This window comes from Lissotriton helveticus, chromosome 7 (genome assembly GCF_964261635.1).
Source record: "Lissotriton helveticus chromosome 7, aLisHel1.1, whole genome shotgun sequence".
Lineage (NCBI taxonomy): Eukaryota > Metazoa > Chordata > Amphibia > Caudata > Salamandridae > Lissotriton > Lissotriton helveticus.
Window position 1 is genome coordinate 1,027,524,241 of NC_136068.1, and position 16,414 is coordinate 1,027,540,654.

General features: G+C 48.7%; 1 protein-coding gene across 1 annotated transcript in view; it reads left to right on the plus strand.

The window, feature by feature from the left end:
- CCDC57 (coiled-coil domain containing 57) overlaps window positions 1–16,414 on the plus strand; it is an 821,470-nt gene that overhangs the window by 214,542 nt on the left and 590,514 nt on the right. Inside the window, exon 5 of the mRNA XM_078653761.1 lies at window positions 12,073–12,230. Coding sequence (XP_078509887.1) covers window positions 12,073–12,230 — 158 coding nt within the window. The remainder of the gene's footprint in view (window positions 1–12,072; window positions 12,231–16,414) is intronic.

Below are 16,414 nucleotides of genomic sequence, written 5' to 3' on the forward strand. Positions count from 1 at the left end.
CAGGAGGGAAGTCCATAGCTGTGTGAAATCCATCACTCCCTCTTCAACAAAAAGGTCCCCTAGTCTCTTGCAGTTAGCTTCTTACCACTTAACATAGCCGTCCCCTTTCACTGCTGGGGGAAATTCCGAGTGGCCTACAATAGGGGTCAGAGGTAATGTCTCTTTGGAGAGACGTCTCTTTTCTTGCACCTTATCCCCAACCCCCACTGTCACCCTGGTTATGGGTGAGATATAAACTCTGACAGGTCGGTATTTCTTTGGGACTCAAGGCACTTTCCACACATGTATCCCTGCAACTAAGCGATTGATAAAACGCCAGGGCTTTTCAGATGCCATTCTCTACCATTCTATCATGTAGCATAGTGGGGAACACCCAACCCCCATTCTTTTGTTTACGATATGTCTGGTTTACGGGCCATGCGAGCTTTCCACCCCAAATGAAATTGCCTATAAGATGTTGTAGTTTGGATAACACCGAGGAAGGGGGTTGTAGTGGCAGCTTCTGCATGAAGTTTAAAATCCTGAGGAGTAGTGTCATTTTAACCACTGACAATCTACCCAACCAGGACAATGTGTACGCTTTCCAGGTCGAGCGCTCCGATCTCATCATGGTAAGAAGGGTGGCATAGTTTTCTTGCACTGTACGCTCAGATGTGGAGAAGAACCGAAGGCCCAGATATGTCACCCCATCGGAGGCCCATTGTGAAGTCTGGGTAGAGCGTTAGGGTAATTCCCTGATATTGCAGATTTTCCGTCTCCCGGGCCTTTTTTCAGTGCCACATCTCTGTCATGGTAATTCAACAATCGTGCAATGACAAGCCGGTGGGAGGGGCACACCAGTAGCAGATCTGGGGGCCAGGGACCGGTGAGCCCACTCCACTGCAAACGTGTTTGAAAAACTGTCTCTGCCAAAGAGATCGGACAGCACCCACTCAACATATGCCTCCATGGGCCCAGTGTTGGAAGACTCCGCATTTCGAAAATGATAGTGGTGCAATCACGCTTCAAGATGCTCCGCCTATTGCGCTGTCATTTTCAGAAGGTGTTCTGAGCGGTCTAGGCGCTTAAACATTGCGGGCTGTGTATCTTCGGTGTCGGAAATGCACTTCTCAGCAGCATCTAAGCGGGCTTCATGTTGTTCCACGCGCCATGCATACCCTCCATCGGCTCGTCCAGTTTGTCAAAACGTGCGTCTATGGCCTTGATTGGGAGGGAGGGGTGAGGGGGGGTGAGCAGACACCAAACCAAATTGAGAGTGTGAAAAAGGCCGCTTTATTGAAACAGGTGCATATTCACAACAATACAACCCTGGCAAACGCCTCACAAAACTAGTCCTCACTAATTAAACTATTACCTTAAAACCCCAAACGTCAGGCCCGCCCCTAATACGTCACAATCCCCGCCCCCACCCAGCACAACATAATTACAATTCAAACAATACAAAAAACCTGCATAATTATTTAAACATCATCCCAACCCAAAAGCATAACATCACATTCCAAAATTGCCCACCAACAACTTACGTTAACCAAAACAGTGTAACCACCCCACGAAACAATTATTTAAACTTTTCCAGCCATAGCCCAATTTTAACAAAATCCCAACAACCTTCATGACCCTGCTGACAAAGAACCCCCAATTTCCGCCACCCAGAAAAGAGGGGGGGGAGAATTACACCCCTCTCTTTCTGCCCCCCAAAAATAAACAACAAAGAACCATAGAGACCTCAACCCAGAAAATTCTGAATCTTCAAGCACCTGGAGAGCACCTCTCGCAATTCCAATAAATATAAATCCATCCCAATTCGGGACAAATGAACACCATCGCTGCGAAAAAACTCCAGAGTGTCATAACGAATATCTCTATGGGACATCGCCCAAAACCTAGATCTCTGCAAAAACGAGAAACCTCCAAATTCAACTTCCTACGCGCTTTATCAACTGCCCTAGGCTTAATCGCACCCCTCCAAGTTCTTCTGGGGACCAATTCAGTCCATAAAACATGGCAGCCTGACCACTGTTGTTTAATGAGGGAAAGATCCTTCTTCATAGCTCTCAAAAGAACCACCCCTTTCACCCCACAAAGATCGTTTTCACCGAGGTGCAAAAGCAACACATCTGGACAAATACCCCCCACCAACCAGGAATTCAAAGCCGGAATAAGCTCCCTCCAGATCATACCCCCTTTTCCCTTCCACACAACATTAAACAATCGAGCATTAAAACCAAGCGTGGAACCAAAGTAACTCTGTATAGCTTGAGCTTCCGCACGCCTAATGAAGGAATGCCCAACAATCCAGATCGTCATGACAGATGAACGGGGGCCGGCCACCGAACCTGAAAAAGAAAAGCAGCATCAAACTTAAGGAAGAATAGCAGCCGCAGGCGCCGCAACAGGATCATTCCGCACATAGCGCCTAAAACAGTTGGAAGACCAACGCCCTAAAGACATAATGTCTTGCTGCGACCAACCCCTATTATGCGCCTCCGTTGCTGCCCCAATCCTGAAGGAATGTGTACCATACTGTCTTTCATCCAAGCCAAGGAAACGCAGCGCTTTACGCAGCACCATGCGCAGTTGATACTCAGTCACCCTTGAACCATCCAGATGTTGAAAAACAGAGCCCTCAATGGCGGCCCCCGAGCAGGCCCACAAACGCCTAGCCCACCGCAAAGGGCACGTCTCAGAAGGAGAAGATGCTTCTAGCCAAATGCCCCTCCCTCTGCTTTGCTGATCAGTTTTCGCACGAGCCAGCCAAATGTGTATGCCTTTCTCTAGAAAGCGGACATTCCCCCACCCCACCCCAAAAGTAACTTTAGATCCTAACAACTCAGACACTCTGAAAGCACAGAAGAACATCCACACCATAAGGGTGGAAAAAAGACAAACCTCAAACTCGTCTAAACAAACTGAGGGCAAAACAGTCAGAACACGGGCCAAGGTCTGCCAAGACAAAGGTTGGCGAACCATCTGCTCCCGCCCCCGCTCCCTAGACCAACCTTCCAGCATGCGCTTACCAACCTCCCCCGCTGAAGGAGAATAGCCCCACAGTAATTTGCCCATGAACGCTATACCAGCCAATTTACCAGAAATTGTAACACGAGTCAAACCTCTATCCATCAAGTGAAGGATAAACTGCACCACATCCTCAGAACGTCTCCAACCCGGAGCGCGCCAGCCGGCCCCAGACTCCAAGAATTCTTTCCAGGCCAATTCATATGCTGTCCTAGTGGAAACTGCCAGTGAACCTACCACCAACTGCAAAACCCTGTCTCGCCTACAGTCCAAAGATGTTCTGGCATGGGGGTCGGCGTCCTGTCCGCCTCCGAGGCTAGCCCATGGAATCTCTCCCACTGTGAACGAGACAAAGCATCCGCAATGTCATTGTCCACCCCAGGAATGTGCAAGGCCTTAAAACTGATGTCATACGTCAAGCACCCCAACACAAAGACTCTCAAAAGCTTCAAAATCTGAGCATCCCTGGCCGACTGCCGATTGATAATGTCCACCACAGCCTTATTATAAATTCGAAACAGCACTTTTTTGTGAGCAAGCTCATGACCCCACAAAGTCAAAGCAACCACCACCGGGAATAGCTCAAGGAATGCAATACTCCTGCCTCCGTTCTTCCACGTAGCAGGCCACTGTTCAGCACACCATCTGCCCTGCCAGTAAAGACCGAAGCCATCACTGCCTGCAGCATCCGAAAAAATTTGGACTTCCCAGACCCAATCTTCTTCCCTGTACAGAGGAATACCATTGAAAGAGTGTAGGAAGGCTACCCACATGCGCAGATCCTCCTTAACACCTGCTGACAAGCGGACATGATGGTGAGGTAAGAACTGACCAGATAGAGCTCTACCCAGACGCCTGCAAAACGTTCTACCTGCCCTGACCACCCTGCAAGCAAAATTAAGATGGCCTAGGAGCACCTGAATTTCCTTTACTGTCACTTTTGACTTGTTCAGCATAGTATGTAATAGTTCCAACATTTTTGCCTTCTTGTCCACTGGTAAACGTGCCTCCATATCATTAGAATCAATCTCAATCCCCAAAAAAGACATGGTCGCGCAGGGGCCCATTGTCTTTTCCGGTGCCAACGGCACACCTAAGAAATCCATCAGAGTCTGGAAGGTTCGTAAAGCATTCTGGCATGCTGAGGAATTGGGAGCGCCCACAAAAAAGAAATCATCTAGGTAGTGTGTTACAAGCTGGTGCCCTGAAGTGTCAGTGAAAAACCATTGGAGGAAAGTGCTGAAAGTCTCAAATAATGCGCAGGAGATGGAACAACCCATTGGTAAAGCCTTATCAACATACCATTTCCCATGGAATTGAATACCCAAAAGATCCCAATCCTCAGGATGCACTGGCAACAAACGGAATGCAGATTTTATATCGCATTTTGCCATCGCCGCACCAGGGCCGGCAGACACAACCAGGGCCATGGCCACATCCACTGAAGAATAAGACACTGAAGCAGCCTCGCCATCAATGAAATCATTAACCGAAGAGCCCTCCGGCTATGACAAGTGTTGAATTAAACGAAATTGCCCAGGCTCCTTCTTAGGGACTACACCAATGGGGGAAACAATAAGATTCTCCAGTGGCCAATCATCAAAAGGACCCGCCATCCTTCCCTCACGCACTTCCTTATCCAATTTGTCTTGCACCACAGCAGGATGTTCATTGGCTGACAACAGATTTTTTGACCACCGCCGCAAACACGGCCCTGTATAACCAAGTCGAAAACCTTACTGAAAACCATTAAGTAGTAACTTAGCAGCCTCAGCATCCCCATAACCCCTCAAAGCCACTGCTAGTTGAAAAGTTTTAACCGGAGTACGAGCCTTTGGGCCCAGCTCCAGAAGTGTTTCTCCCGCCCCGGTTAGGCTGAGGCTGCTGTGCAGGACCCGGGGCACTAGCAGGCTGCTGTGACCATTGTCGACCCCCTGCAACTCGAGGCCCCCAACACCTGGCCAATGGATGCGGTCTACCACATTGGGAACATTCGTGCCTGAATTTACAATACTCCCTGGGGCAATAACCTCTGTTAAAATCCCAACAGGTCCCATTGGCAGGTTGTACTGACGGTGCTGCACCCACCCCTCCCCGAGTGGGCTTCCCCTGAAAGGGCCGGTAAGGTAATGGATAGCCGCTAGCTGTAAAAATCGTCTTACCACCAGCAGATGCACCCATAGTGTGTTGCCACAGGTCATTGTCCAACTCCCTCCATTTCGCCTCAGGATCCCAAGCCACCTAGCTCGGAATTCCTCATCATACTGTGACCAGGCATAACCACTGCCAGTAATCTGCGCCTTTCTGATCACATCCATATACTTAAAAATGGCAACACAGCGCTCAGGGAATTTCTCACAGTACACGCTAGCATATATCAAAAATGCTGCCGTCCAGTTTTCAATCGTCAAAGGAACCTTAGGGCGCTTGGCCAACTCGTATTCTTCTTCCTTAGACCCTTCCTTGGAGCGAACTTCCCTATGTAAGAGCTTCAATAATTCGACGTACTCCCCTTTCCAAATCCTTTCCTTAGTGGCTAACATTAAATGAGCGCCCAAAGGCTTCGTAACGCCCATGTAAGGTAGCTTCTTTATCTTAAGTTCCTTACTATGTGGGGGATCTTTACCTACCTCCGTGGGCTCAGTAACAGTGCTAGAATCAACCTTGGAACCCAAACCCCCATCACTCGTACCCACCCCCTGGTCTTTGACATAACGACCTTTGTGTAACTTAAGGTCCAAACCTTCAGAAAGCGGTTCACCACCTGTCCCTACAGACACCATAGTAGGTTTAGCTCGCGGCACAGTGTGCTCACCTGGTTGGAGTAAAGGAACTTGAGCCGGCCGCACTCTCCATGCCAGATGCTCCACATCATCGTTCATCCGAGGAACCCTCGCCACGGGGCCGCTCTCTCGAGTATGTCTGGGAACAGCAGATGTTGGACGCACCGCCACCGGTGCCTGTAAAATATCATCAGAAACGTGAAACCCCCCCCCCTGTGAACCTTCAGCCCGTAACTCGCCCTCCTCGGGGCTTTCTTCATCATAATCCAACACTAGAGATTCCTCCAACCTATGAGGGGCCGCCACCGGCGGACTTTGAAAACCAACATGGGCCTTACCAGCCCTGACTGAGACACGAGGCGGGGGAGCCGACTGGACCCGCCTGTACTCCCCCAAACGTCGACCCCTTGTGCACACTTTATCTAATGACAAATCCCTTTTTTGTTGTGAAATAGACTTTGGGGCCAGCGAGGACGCGCCGGACCTGCTTCTGCCGACCCGCCGAGATCCTGAAAACCACAAGTTGGGGCCAGCGAGGACGCGCCGGGCCTGCTTCTGCCGACCCCGCCGATACCCGAAGAAAGAGAAGTTGGTGCCAGCGAGGACGCGCCTGACCTGCTTCTACTGACCGCGCCGAGATCCGTAAACGAAGATGTTGGGGCCAACGAGGTCGCGCCGGACCTGCTTACGTTGACCACGACGGGATCCCTCGCCGGTACGGGGTATGCCGCGCCAGGCTCCACCCTCCCTTCTCCTCGGTGCCACTGGGCCGCACTCCACCCTACCAAGTCTGCCTCTCCACGACGCTCTCCAACCTGTGAAGAAAAAGGCTGAACTGATGTGCCGGGACCCTTACTACCAGAACGTCCAAACCTATCAATACCACTAGCCACACAAGACCTAGAATCCTGCAACTGCATCTGACCAGCCTCCCGAGCAACAGACCCCTTAGACCGAACAGACAACCCCTGCAGAGGAGGGGACGGTGGCACTTCGTCACCATCACTCCAAACCAAAGGCTCTTGAACCAACCTAGACGCGGGACCTAACACCTGCACACCATGCCCCTCCTGCTGAGAATCAGACCGGGGATCCCCCAACCTCCCAAAAGGTCTACCCCCACAGGCAAACCCGGAAACCTCAAAGTGCCCCCAAAGCCACTCAACATATCAGTCCCCTTGATAGGAGTAACCCCGCCCGCATCACGAACCCCCTCTGCCCAGGAAGGAAAAACATCCAGCCCCTCCCAAGACCTGGCACCCACCTGCCTACTGCTACTCCCATGCAAGGAGGAAAAAACCTCACCCCCCACAGAAGGCTCAACAAACACCTTACCTGACCCAGAGATAACTGCAGGCGAACACAACACAACACGACCAGCCTCCTGCCCCTGAAACACTGCCCCTTCCCTCCTTTCCACCTGCGCCCACTCCCCCTCCCCCACAGAACCACTGAGCACTGAAAAAACCTCCCCACGATTAGAAACAGGGGGGGAAAACAACAGGGGGCTAAAAGGTACAAAAACCTCCCCAGCACCCGACTGTCCAGGCTGCACGTTATTCTGAAAATCAACATTCCCAAACAATTGTGGCCCGGAAGTGCGAACTGGCGTTGATACTCGGACACCTGCAAACCCTTCATGAGCAGCCAACAAGTCCGCCTCATGACGTAAACCAATTGCCCCCAAAGCCGATGGTTCGCATGACATGCCAGCCGGCACTGTCGCCGGTAACACACAATCCACCTGAGCGCGCGGCGCAATGAATTCAAAATGCGCATGCGCGCCAACCGCCGGCGCCTCAGCCGTCGAGTCCTCCGCTTGACAAGCGGAGACAGAAGCAGAGCGCTTCCTGCCTCCCCGCTTGACGGCCCGCTTGCCTCTGGCAGCGGGGACCGAAAGCGACCGTTGCAGCGGCAGAACATTACCCAGGGGAGCAGAAGCCTCTCCCTCCCCCAATCCCGCCTCCCGCGGTAAAGCCGCTCCTGCTTCAAAATGCGCCACACTTCCAGGGGCCGCTTTCCTAGAGCGCGGGCGGCCCCTGTCACTTACCGCCTCCCGGCGAGACCGTTTCGGCGACTCACAAGCCGCGACCACCGCCGCAACACGAGCTGAGGCCTGCCGCCGAGGACGCGACGGCCCAGCCACATCACCCAACACCAGGTCCAGGAGTCCCGCTTCGCTCAAGAGGCGGATCGCCTCCAAAACACGATAATCCTCCCCTGACATGACGAAGATAACAAACAACTCGAAAAATTTTAAATTTTAAACTAATGAGCTCCCGGCCACCAGGTCATTCAGCCTAAAATGGTGGCCGGGATGACGAGGCAGGGCAATATATAATTGTGCTCCCCCAGTAGGAACCAAGGGAGCCCAAAAGAAGCCCAAGGCTGGCGCTCCGCAGGCACCCCCCCCCACTAACCCCTCCCAATCAGCCCGGGGGGAGGGACCTCCCTGCGGTCGGCTGCCCCCCCCCAAGCCCCCATCCAGCACAAAGCTCAGCCATAATGGCGGCTCCGACACCACGCCACCAGCTCCCGGGGGATCGGCGTGCTCAGGGGCATCATCATGCAGCGCTTCATCTCCGCCCTCCTTCCTTGGGGTCTTGGAGGCCTCAAAGGTGAGCTGCCGTTGTTTAGGGTCACCCTGACCCATGCTGACCAATTGTACGCTGTGGCGAGGTAGGTTGCAAATGCTTCCAACCAGTCAATAGTGTGAGGCGCAATGCCGGGGGGGGGGGGGGGGGGGGGGGCTGGGGGCTGGGGGGGCTGGGGGGGGGGGGAGCCAACAATGACCCCTCTGCCCCATTGATCATATTTCCGGGTGCGAGCAGTAGATTTCTCAGCCACCTCGCCACATCTGCAGTGCCATTTACATACTTAGCCGCTCTTCTCCTGTGTCACGCTGCGGTCAGCTTTTAAGTCTGCAATGAAAAGGAAGCATGGGGCCATGAGCAAACCATTCCCCGAGGGACCACCATAATTGTCCATTGCTCCTCCTAATATTGGGCGGGCTGCTGTTCTGGGCCGCCCGCAAACCATGTAGCACACCCCTCCCTCTCATCTCCAGCGCATATGTAATCTATGAGGAGAGGGGGCCCTGCATCCCAGCGCAGAACTCGCCACAGCCTCCTGGTTCAGGAATAGACAGGTGTTGGTCCCTCACGACCGCGTCCGCTGAGGCCGCGACTCCCCGGGCTAGATTGAATCCTGCGGCTACTCTCGGTGATTCTCTGTGACCGCGGCCTCAGATTTGCCCGCGTCGGGGGCCTCCGAGGGCCGCGTCAGACCGCAATCGTGAGGCAGCCTCTTTGCATCATTCTAGGCTCTCTAACCGCCCCCGCAACTCTCCCCGCATGCCTGTGGACCTGAGCCCGCCGACGCTACTCTCAAGGGCTTAGCTTGTCACGCAAATGTGTCTGTTTGCAGCATTAGCAGAGTGGTTGCTTGGGAGCTTCATGGTCAGGCCACCATCTTGGTGCTCGACCAGGCCACAGCCATCCAATAGGACGTTTTTGAATAGCACAGAGTACCTCCTCGGGACTAATATCAACGTCCATTTTGGACACTTCTAAGTCTGTGAGTGGAGTCAATGGGGCCCCGTAACATAGTTCAGTGCCGTCACTTCATCTCCGCAGTGTATGGCGAGGATTAGAAACTTTCAAATTCGCCCGCTATAAGCTCATCATACCGCAATCTCCCCTTCCGGACCCTCAACCTCCCTTTTCTTCTCCTTAGAAGACAGTGGAGAGTGCAAAGACAAGTTTAGCCTGCCCTCTGCCCCAAATAACTTGAGCCTGAACCTAGTCCCATATCCACACCTAAAAAAGTTTACCTTCCACCTCCTTTATTTTCTTGGTTTGTATGAAGCTGCATTTATCACACAACTTGGAGTAGTGCTTCGTCCCCCAAGCACCACAGGCAGAACTTGGAAAATTTCAGAAAATGATCAGAGAGAGCATCTCCAGGTCCACGTTGAAGGGTGTGTATAAAGGGAATCGACGCCAGGACAGAATCAGCACCACCTACTGCACAGTTGAGCTATTGCAAAGTTTCTGGATCCAGTCTGGTGCCTGTAGGTATTCAAATGGTGAGGAATCTGCAGGTAGAAGTGCCCAATAAAAAGATGTAACCTGGGACCCTGCTATTCATCAGGTGCGTGATCTTTAGTTCAGTTTCGACAGGTCAGTGCTCTTCCTTCTCAATTAAATGCTAGCCCCTTGCCGTTTGGAATGGAGCCATAAATATGTAGCACCTCCAATGAAACCTCAGTTCCACTCTTCTCCGAAACTATGTCCATAAAATTCGGACTCTGACTTTAACTCAACTTAATCACTTGGGCCAGAGCGTGCAGTATTGTTGAGATCACAACCCCCTTCTTCCCACCTTGTTGGGATTACTTTACTGGCCAAAGCTGAGAAAGCGCTTTCAAAAGACGCTGTTACTTTAAGGATTTTGTTAAGGGATCCATTTAAAGTGTCCCCTTGTGCAGTGAACCTTTCCCTACATGCCACCAACCACCATGTATAGATAATGTTTCTTTAGACATGGGATAAGCTTGGGCTTATCTGGATGCTTCTGCTTTCTTGGGTGTTGTCTCTTTCTTTTTTCCCTCTCTTCCTGGAATAGATATTGTACCTAGTGTTTGCCCAGTTTGGAAAGGAGAATAGCTAACAGCAAAGCCACCTCCTGCTGTTCAGCATGCACCAGAGAATGTGGAAGCACTGAAAGAATCCACTGCTAGCTTTCCATCAAGGTCTCCAACATCCACCCTGTTGTTTCAGAGGCTAATATACCTCATGAATGTGTTTCCTCTGCTCATATGAAAATGAACCATGCCACTCCCTCTGGCCCATTATTATCTGCAATGGCTACAGATGGTGCCAAGAGCTTTCTTAATTCATGCCCATTTTCAGGCTTTCTCAAGGAATGAGTTCAGGGGGTACGAGTCTCTCACAGACTGGTCACAGTTGATTCCTCTCCATAGGTCTTGAGAGATCATTGCCTGAGGCTGAACACACCTGGTTAGTAGGAAATTAAGTACCACTTAGTAACATGGGAATAGATTCAGAGTGACTGAAATTCGCAACTGCTTTATGGAACCTCTGTGGGTATCGCTAGTTGACTAGCAAGCCCAATCCACCAGTACGCTGACAATGCTCAACTGTTGCAGGTTTTCACTGGCTGACAACATTTACTGCTTCAGGTCCTGCCTCACACTCTTTTAATTATGAAAGCATGATGCACACCTAAAACTCAAGCCTCAAACAAATGTGTGCTTTTTATTAATCACGTAGTTCACTTTCACTTCAGCCAAAACTGTTAGCAATGGCAGAACCTTTAAGGGCGCTTCCCACTATCGACATTGCACAGAAATCCAAATGATTTCTACATTAATAGCCAGTTATTATTTAAATAACACATAATTAATTGAACACAGGTCCTTCGTTGGTCACATTCCTGAAACGTCTAGTAGTGCATATGAAACATGCTATTGTCAGAGGCAGTTAACCTATCAAAAGACAACAAAATTTGATTACGTTCCGTCTTAACTTAATCACTCTGCCCTGGCATCCCCTTGTAGCCTGCATCGTCTTAAAAAAAAATTGGTCAAAGCCCTAAATTTGGGATACCGAGCACCAGAAATCAGAGCCTTGCCAGAATGAGGGGCTATTGCACTTCAAAAAAGATATAAATCTAAGGCGGTCATGGACTATGCATCAAAATCTCTGGAATTTCTGAGGATATTTTATTCATTGTGATGTTGATCTTCAGTTAGGATTCTAGCGAGGGACTCACAAAGTTGCCATATTGGAATGACCATGAATAAGACGTTTATAGATGGCATAATTTGGTTGTATGCTTTCACTTTCTACCTAGTTTTGCACAATAAAAAAATCCTAATTGTTCTTTTAATGGTCCATGGAGTCATCTATGATTACGTTTTTTTGTTTGCTCTTGATTTGTTTTTAATACACATATATTCTGTCATTTATTCCATGATTGAAAGTGGAGGGGACATCCTGTCTATGCTTAGTTTAACTTTCTCTCCATTTATCCTGTGGTAGTATCGTCCCAAATTGAATAGCAAGGAAGGCTTGTGACTTTCCTTTAAGAAGTGGAACTGTTTTGATAGGACAGATGAGAAAAATCAAGCTAAATGTGTTGGGAGTGGGGTGGTTCCTGAGCTCAATCTCAAGAGCCTAATATGTGCCCAATCACCGGAGATCTAGGGGATAAATTGTGTCCTTTTCATTTTGCACCCTTCTTTGTAAAGGTAAAGTTGTTGACCAAGGAACTTGATGTATTAAGAGAAACTGGGATAAAAACTGCTGAATCCCTGCAGACTGCAGAAGCTGCCAACATGGAGCTTGACAAAGTGATAAAGCATCAGGAATGGGAGCTGAAGGACATAGCGGCTGTGAAGGATGCACGGTTTGTTTGTCTAATAAATTGTCTGAAAAGTATGATAAATAAATAGTATATGTAGAGCTATCCACAGCTTTTGATACTGCTGATTACTCTTTCTGTGAGTTAGTCTACTGCTTTAATTCAATGACACCATCTAGTCTACCTTCACAACTGCCCCGCGACATCCCATATGAACCCCTTACTCACCTATCCCTACTCATGTTTTATGTATCTCTTTTCTAAGTCAGTCTGAAGTATTGGAGAGCAGTGTCCTTTCTGTGCCGATTACAACCAAGTCTACATTGCTATAACGACTCACTTCTTCAGTGTGGCATATTGGTGGGCCCTTTTATTAGAGTAAATAACTTGGTTCTATAAATCTAGCTTCAGATGAATGGAGGTACAATAGAGGTCATCCTCCTGGGCCTGCCAAGATAGCACTAGCCATAGTTCTCTCAAAGGGCTAGGCAATAATATTTTCTGCAGCATGAAGGACAGGGCTACATTTGAATATGTAAAATGAAAAATAAATGTAATTGATCATTGATTCCACAGACTATTTATTGCAGGTGTTGCTTACTAATTTCGGGTCAGACTATGGTCAAATACTTTTAGTTGGCCTGCCCAAGTATGCTTTCACTGCCTTCAAGTGTCTCAAAATGCTCTGGTGAGGTTGGTGAAAGGTCTTCACAGGAAACATTTTGTCAGGAGATAGCTCATAGGGTTTTAGTTTCTTGTTGCTTTCTTTAAAATGCAGTACCTGATGGATAAAATCATCTTTAGGACTTCTCCAGACTACTTAATTATCCTGATAAGCACTTATAATTAGAGAATGAGAGTTTCTCAGTTTTCATTAGGTCACCTCTGGTAAAAAAAAAAATTTTAAAACTCCAATATTAGATCTTTCTTATGTTTGCATGTTTGAATCATTCTCTGTCATCAGGCTGGGAATTGCCGGTCATTTCAAAATAGCAGTAAACCGTGTTACAATGGCTGTGGCCCACACAACCGTGTTTGTTTACTTGCACATCCACCTCAGTTCAGTTCAGTTAATACATTTTTGTTTGCCTTTTGCGATAAACGCATTTAAAATATTTCCTCATGAAATGAAATGAAAATTTATAAAGCATGGTGGCGTCCCAGCGCTACAGACTCTGCAAGCTGGAAACAGGGAAGTTTAGTCAGGGTAGGAGAATAGTAAAGTTTTTAACTGTTTGCGAAAACGGAGTAGGTTAGATTCTGAACGTAGGTTGAGGGGGAGGGAATTCCAAAGTTTGGGGGCATTATAAAAAAAAGAACGGCCTCCACTTCTGGATTTTTTAATCCTAGGGACTGTGGCCAGTGAAGAAAAAGATGACCTGAGGTGTCTTGCCGGTTTGTGAGGGGTAATCAGAGGATGGTTTATGAGGGGCCCAGTTTTCCAGAAGGCTTGGTGGGAAATGCAGAGGGCCTTAAACTCGATTCTGCGCCTAACTGGTAGCCAGTGTAAAGTACACAGACCGGCCTTTATTGAAAGACGCCTGGGAATTTGAAGAAGAGTCCGGGCTGCAGCGTTCTGCGCCACCTGGAGAATGTGAAGGGTGAGTTGGGGAGCACCTAGGTACAGGGCGTTTCCAAAATCCAATCTAGAAAGGATTAGACCCTGAACCATTATTTTCCTTGCTTCAAAAGGTAGTAAGGGAAGGATCTTCTGGATTAGCCTAAGAAGGCCAAAGCAGGTTGCCGAAAGTTTGGTGGCTTGGGCATTAAAGCTCAGGGTTTTATCGAGCCATATGCCCAGACTCTTGATTTTTTCCCTGGGTAAGGGAGGCGCACCCAAAGAAGGGGGCCAGAACGAGCTAAGAGCCAATGGGGAGGGATTGCCTAAAAACATTAACTCGGTTTTGTCACCGTTCAGTTTCAGGTATGATGGTGTCATCCAGTTTGAGACTTCTTCCAAGCAGGTCCTAAGGTTGTCTGGGTTTGTGTCATGTTGGTTGAGGGAAACCACCAGCTGGGTGTCGTCCGCCTATGTTATTATTTTGATGCCAAATGGACGAACTACCTCAGCTAGTGGCCCCATGTAGACATTAAACAATGTGGGGCTCAAGGATGAGCCCTGAGGGACACCGCAAGGAAGAGATTTGCTTGGGGAGATGGCAGAGCCCTCAAACACCTGAAATGAGCGGTCAGTGAGAAACGATTCAAGCCAAGAAATGTCCGTGCCCGCAATCCCAATATCAGAAAGCCGTGAAAGAAGTGTGCTGTGGTTGACAGTGTCGAAAGCGGCACTGAGGTCCAGGAGGATTATGGCCGCTGATCCTCCCTGGTCCAAGATCTTTCGTGCCTCCTCCGTCACTGCCAATAGCGCGGTTTCTCTTCCGTGCCTGGGACGGAAGCCAGTTTGGGAAACATCGAGTAGATGGTTGGATTCGATGAAATCTACCAAAGTGGCATTAGCGTGTTTTTCCAAAACTTTGCTCATCCAAGGAAGCAAAGAAATGGGCCTGTAGTTTTTTAGCTCGGACTGGTCGAGATTAGGTTTTTTTAAAAGAGCCCTGACCATCGCACGTTTCCAGGGTGGTGGAACCCTAGCGAGGAATTCAGTAGGTTAAGCACTGTGGGAAGAATGATGTAATTGACCATTTGCAGTGACCGAGAGGTAGCTGGGTCCTTGGGCGAGCCTGATTTGACCTGAGGAACTATGGAGTTTAAGAGGCTAGGATTGAGTGGCGGAAAGGCTTGTATGGTGACTGTATGATGAGTGACGGAGGGCAGGGTATATGAGAGTTGGACAGTAGGGGAAGGGGACGGGAAAGCAGAGTAAATGATTTGAATTTTTTCCGAGAAAAAATTCTGCTAGATCATTACAGCGGACTTGTGCGTTGCTTGGGTCTGACAACTGCTCTGGGCGCTCTAGAAGGGATTTTGCTATCCTGTAGATTTCTTTAGGTTTAGATGCCGCTGTGTTGATTTTTCCAGCGAAAAAGGCCGATTGGGCCGTTTTAATCTCCCTTTTATATGCTCTAAGCATGAGTCTGTAATTGCTTTTGCTAACAAGAGAGAAATCTAGTCTCCATTTTCTTTCAAGACGTTTGCACTTGGTTTTTAATTCCCGAAGTGCAGGGGAGTACCAGGGAGCCGTCTTGGCACTTCGCTTAGGGTCCACGGTGCTCAAGGGAAGAACCATGTCTAAGGAATTGGAGATCCAGCAGTTAAAATCCTCGTTAGCTGAGGTAGGATCTGGGTTGTCAGGAGGTCTGGTGTTCACCAGGGTCGACCTCAAGTCCTCCAACAGCAGTTTAGACCAATTTCTACGTTTAGCGGGATGGGCTTGTGCCGGTGGACGTGATTTAGGGACCGTCCAAGTGAAAGGGATCAGGTGATTGTCCGACCATGGGACTGGGCAGGGGGTATGGACAACTAGTTCTGAGCAGTTGCTAAAAATAGGATCAAGGAGGTGACCTTTTAGGTGAGTTGGATTAGTCACTAGTTGAGTTAACTGTAGCGCCGCAAGACTAGCCAGCAGATGACCCGCAATAGTATTAGTGGGGTCGTCAAAATGGATGTTAAGATCACCCAACAGGGTGAAATTGGCTGGTGTGGTTGAGAGGCAGGCAAGTATTGACGGGAGATTGGGGCTGAAATTCCCCAGGGGTCCCGGAGGCCGGTATACAAGTACACCCGAGAACGTATTAATAGGGGAGAAATCTATAGCAAAAGAGACACTTTCGCAGTCCGGAATAGGATGACAAGAACTGCGACACTAAAAAGTGTCCCGAAAGATAATAGCTAAACCCCCTCCCTTCCCTGTTTTACGGTCGGTGCGAGATATCTGGTACCCGTGGGGAATGGCCTGAACCAAATCCGGTTCTGAATCATTGGTAAGCCATGTTTCCGTCAAATACAATAATACATTTTGTTATATATATATAGTATGCTTACATGGGTATGAAATATTTATTATCAGATGTGGCACATAATATAAACAAGAAATAATTAGATTATCTGCAAACATTCCTCATAATCTAAAACAAAACCTAAAGATATAATTTTGAATCTCATTTAAGGCATATATAAATATTTATAATTTGTGCATAAAATCCATCTAATACCTTCATTAAGGGCTTATTGATTCATACTGTTTTCTAATATCTAAAGCACTCTTGATAACATTTGGAACTGCGGTAACATATGTCTTATGAAGGCAGATTTTGTAAATGCTACAA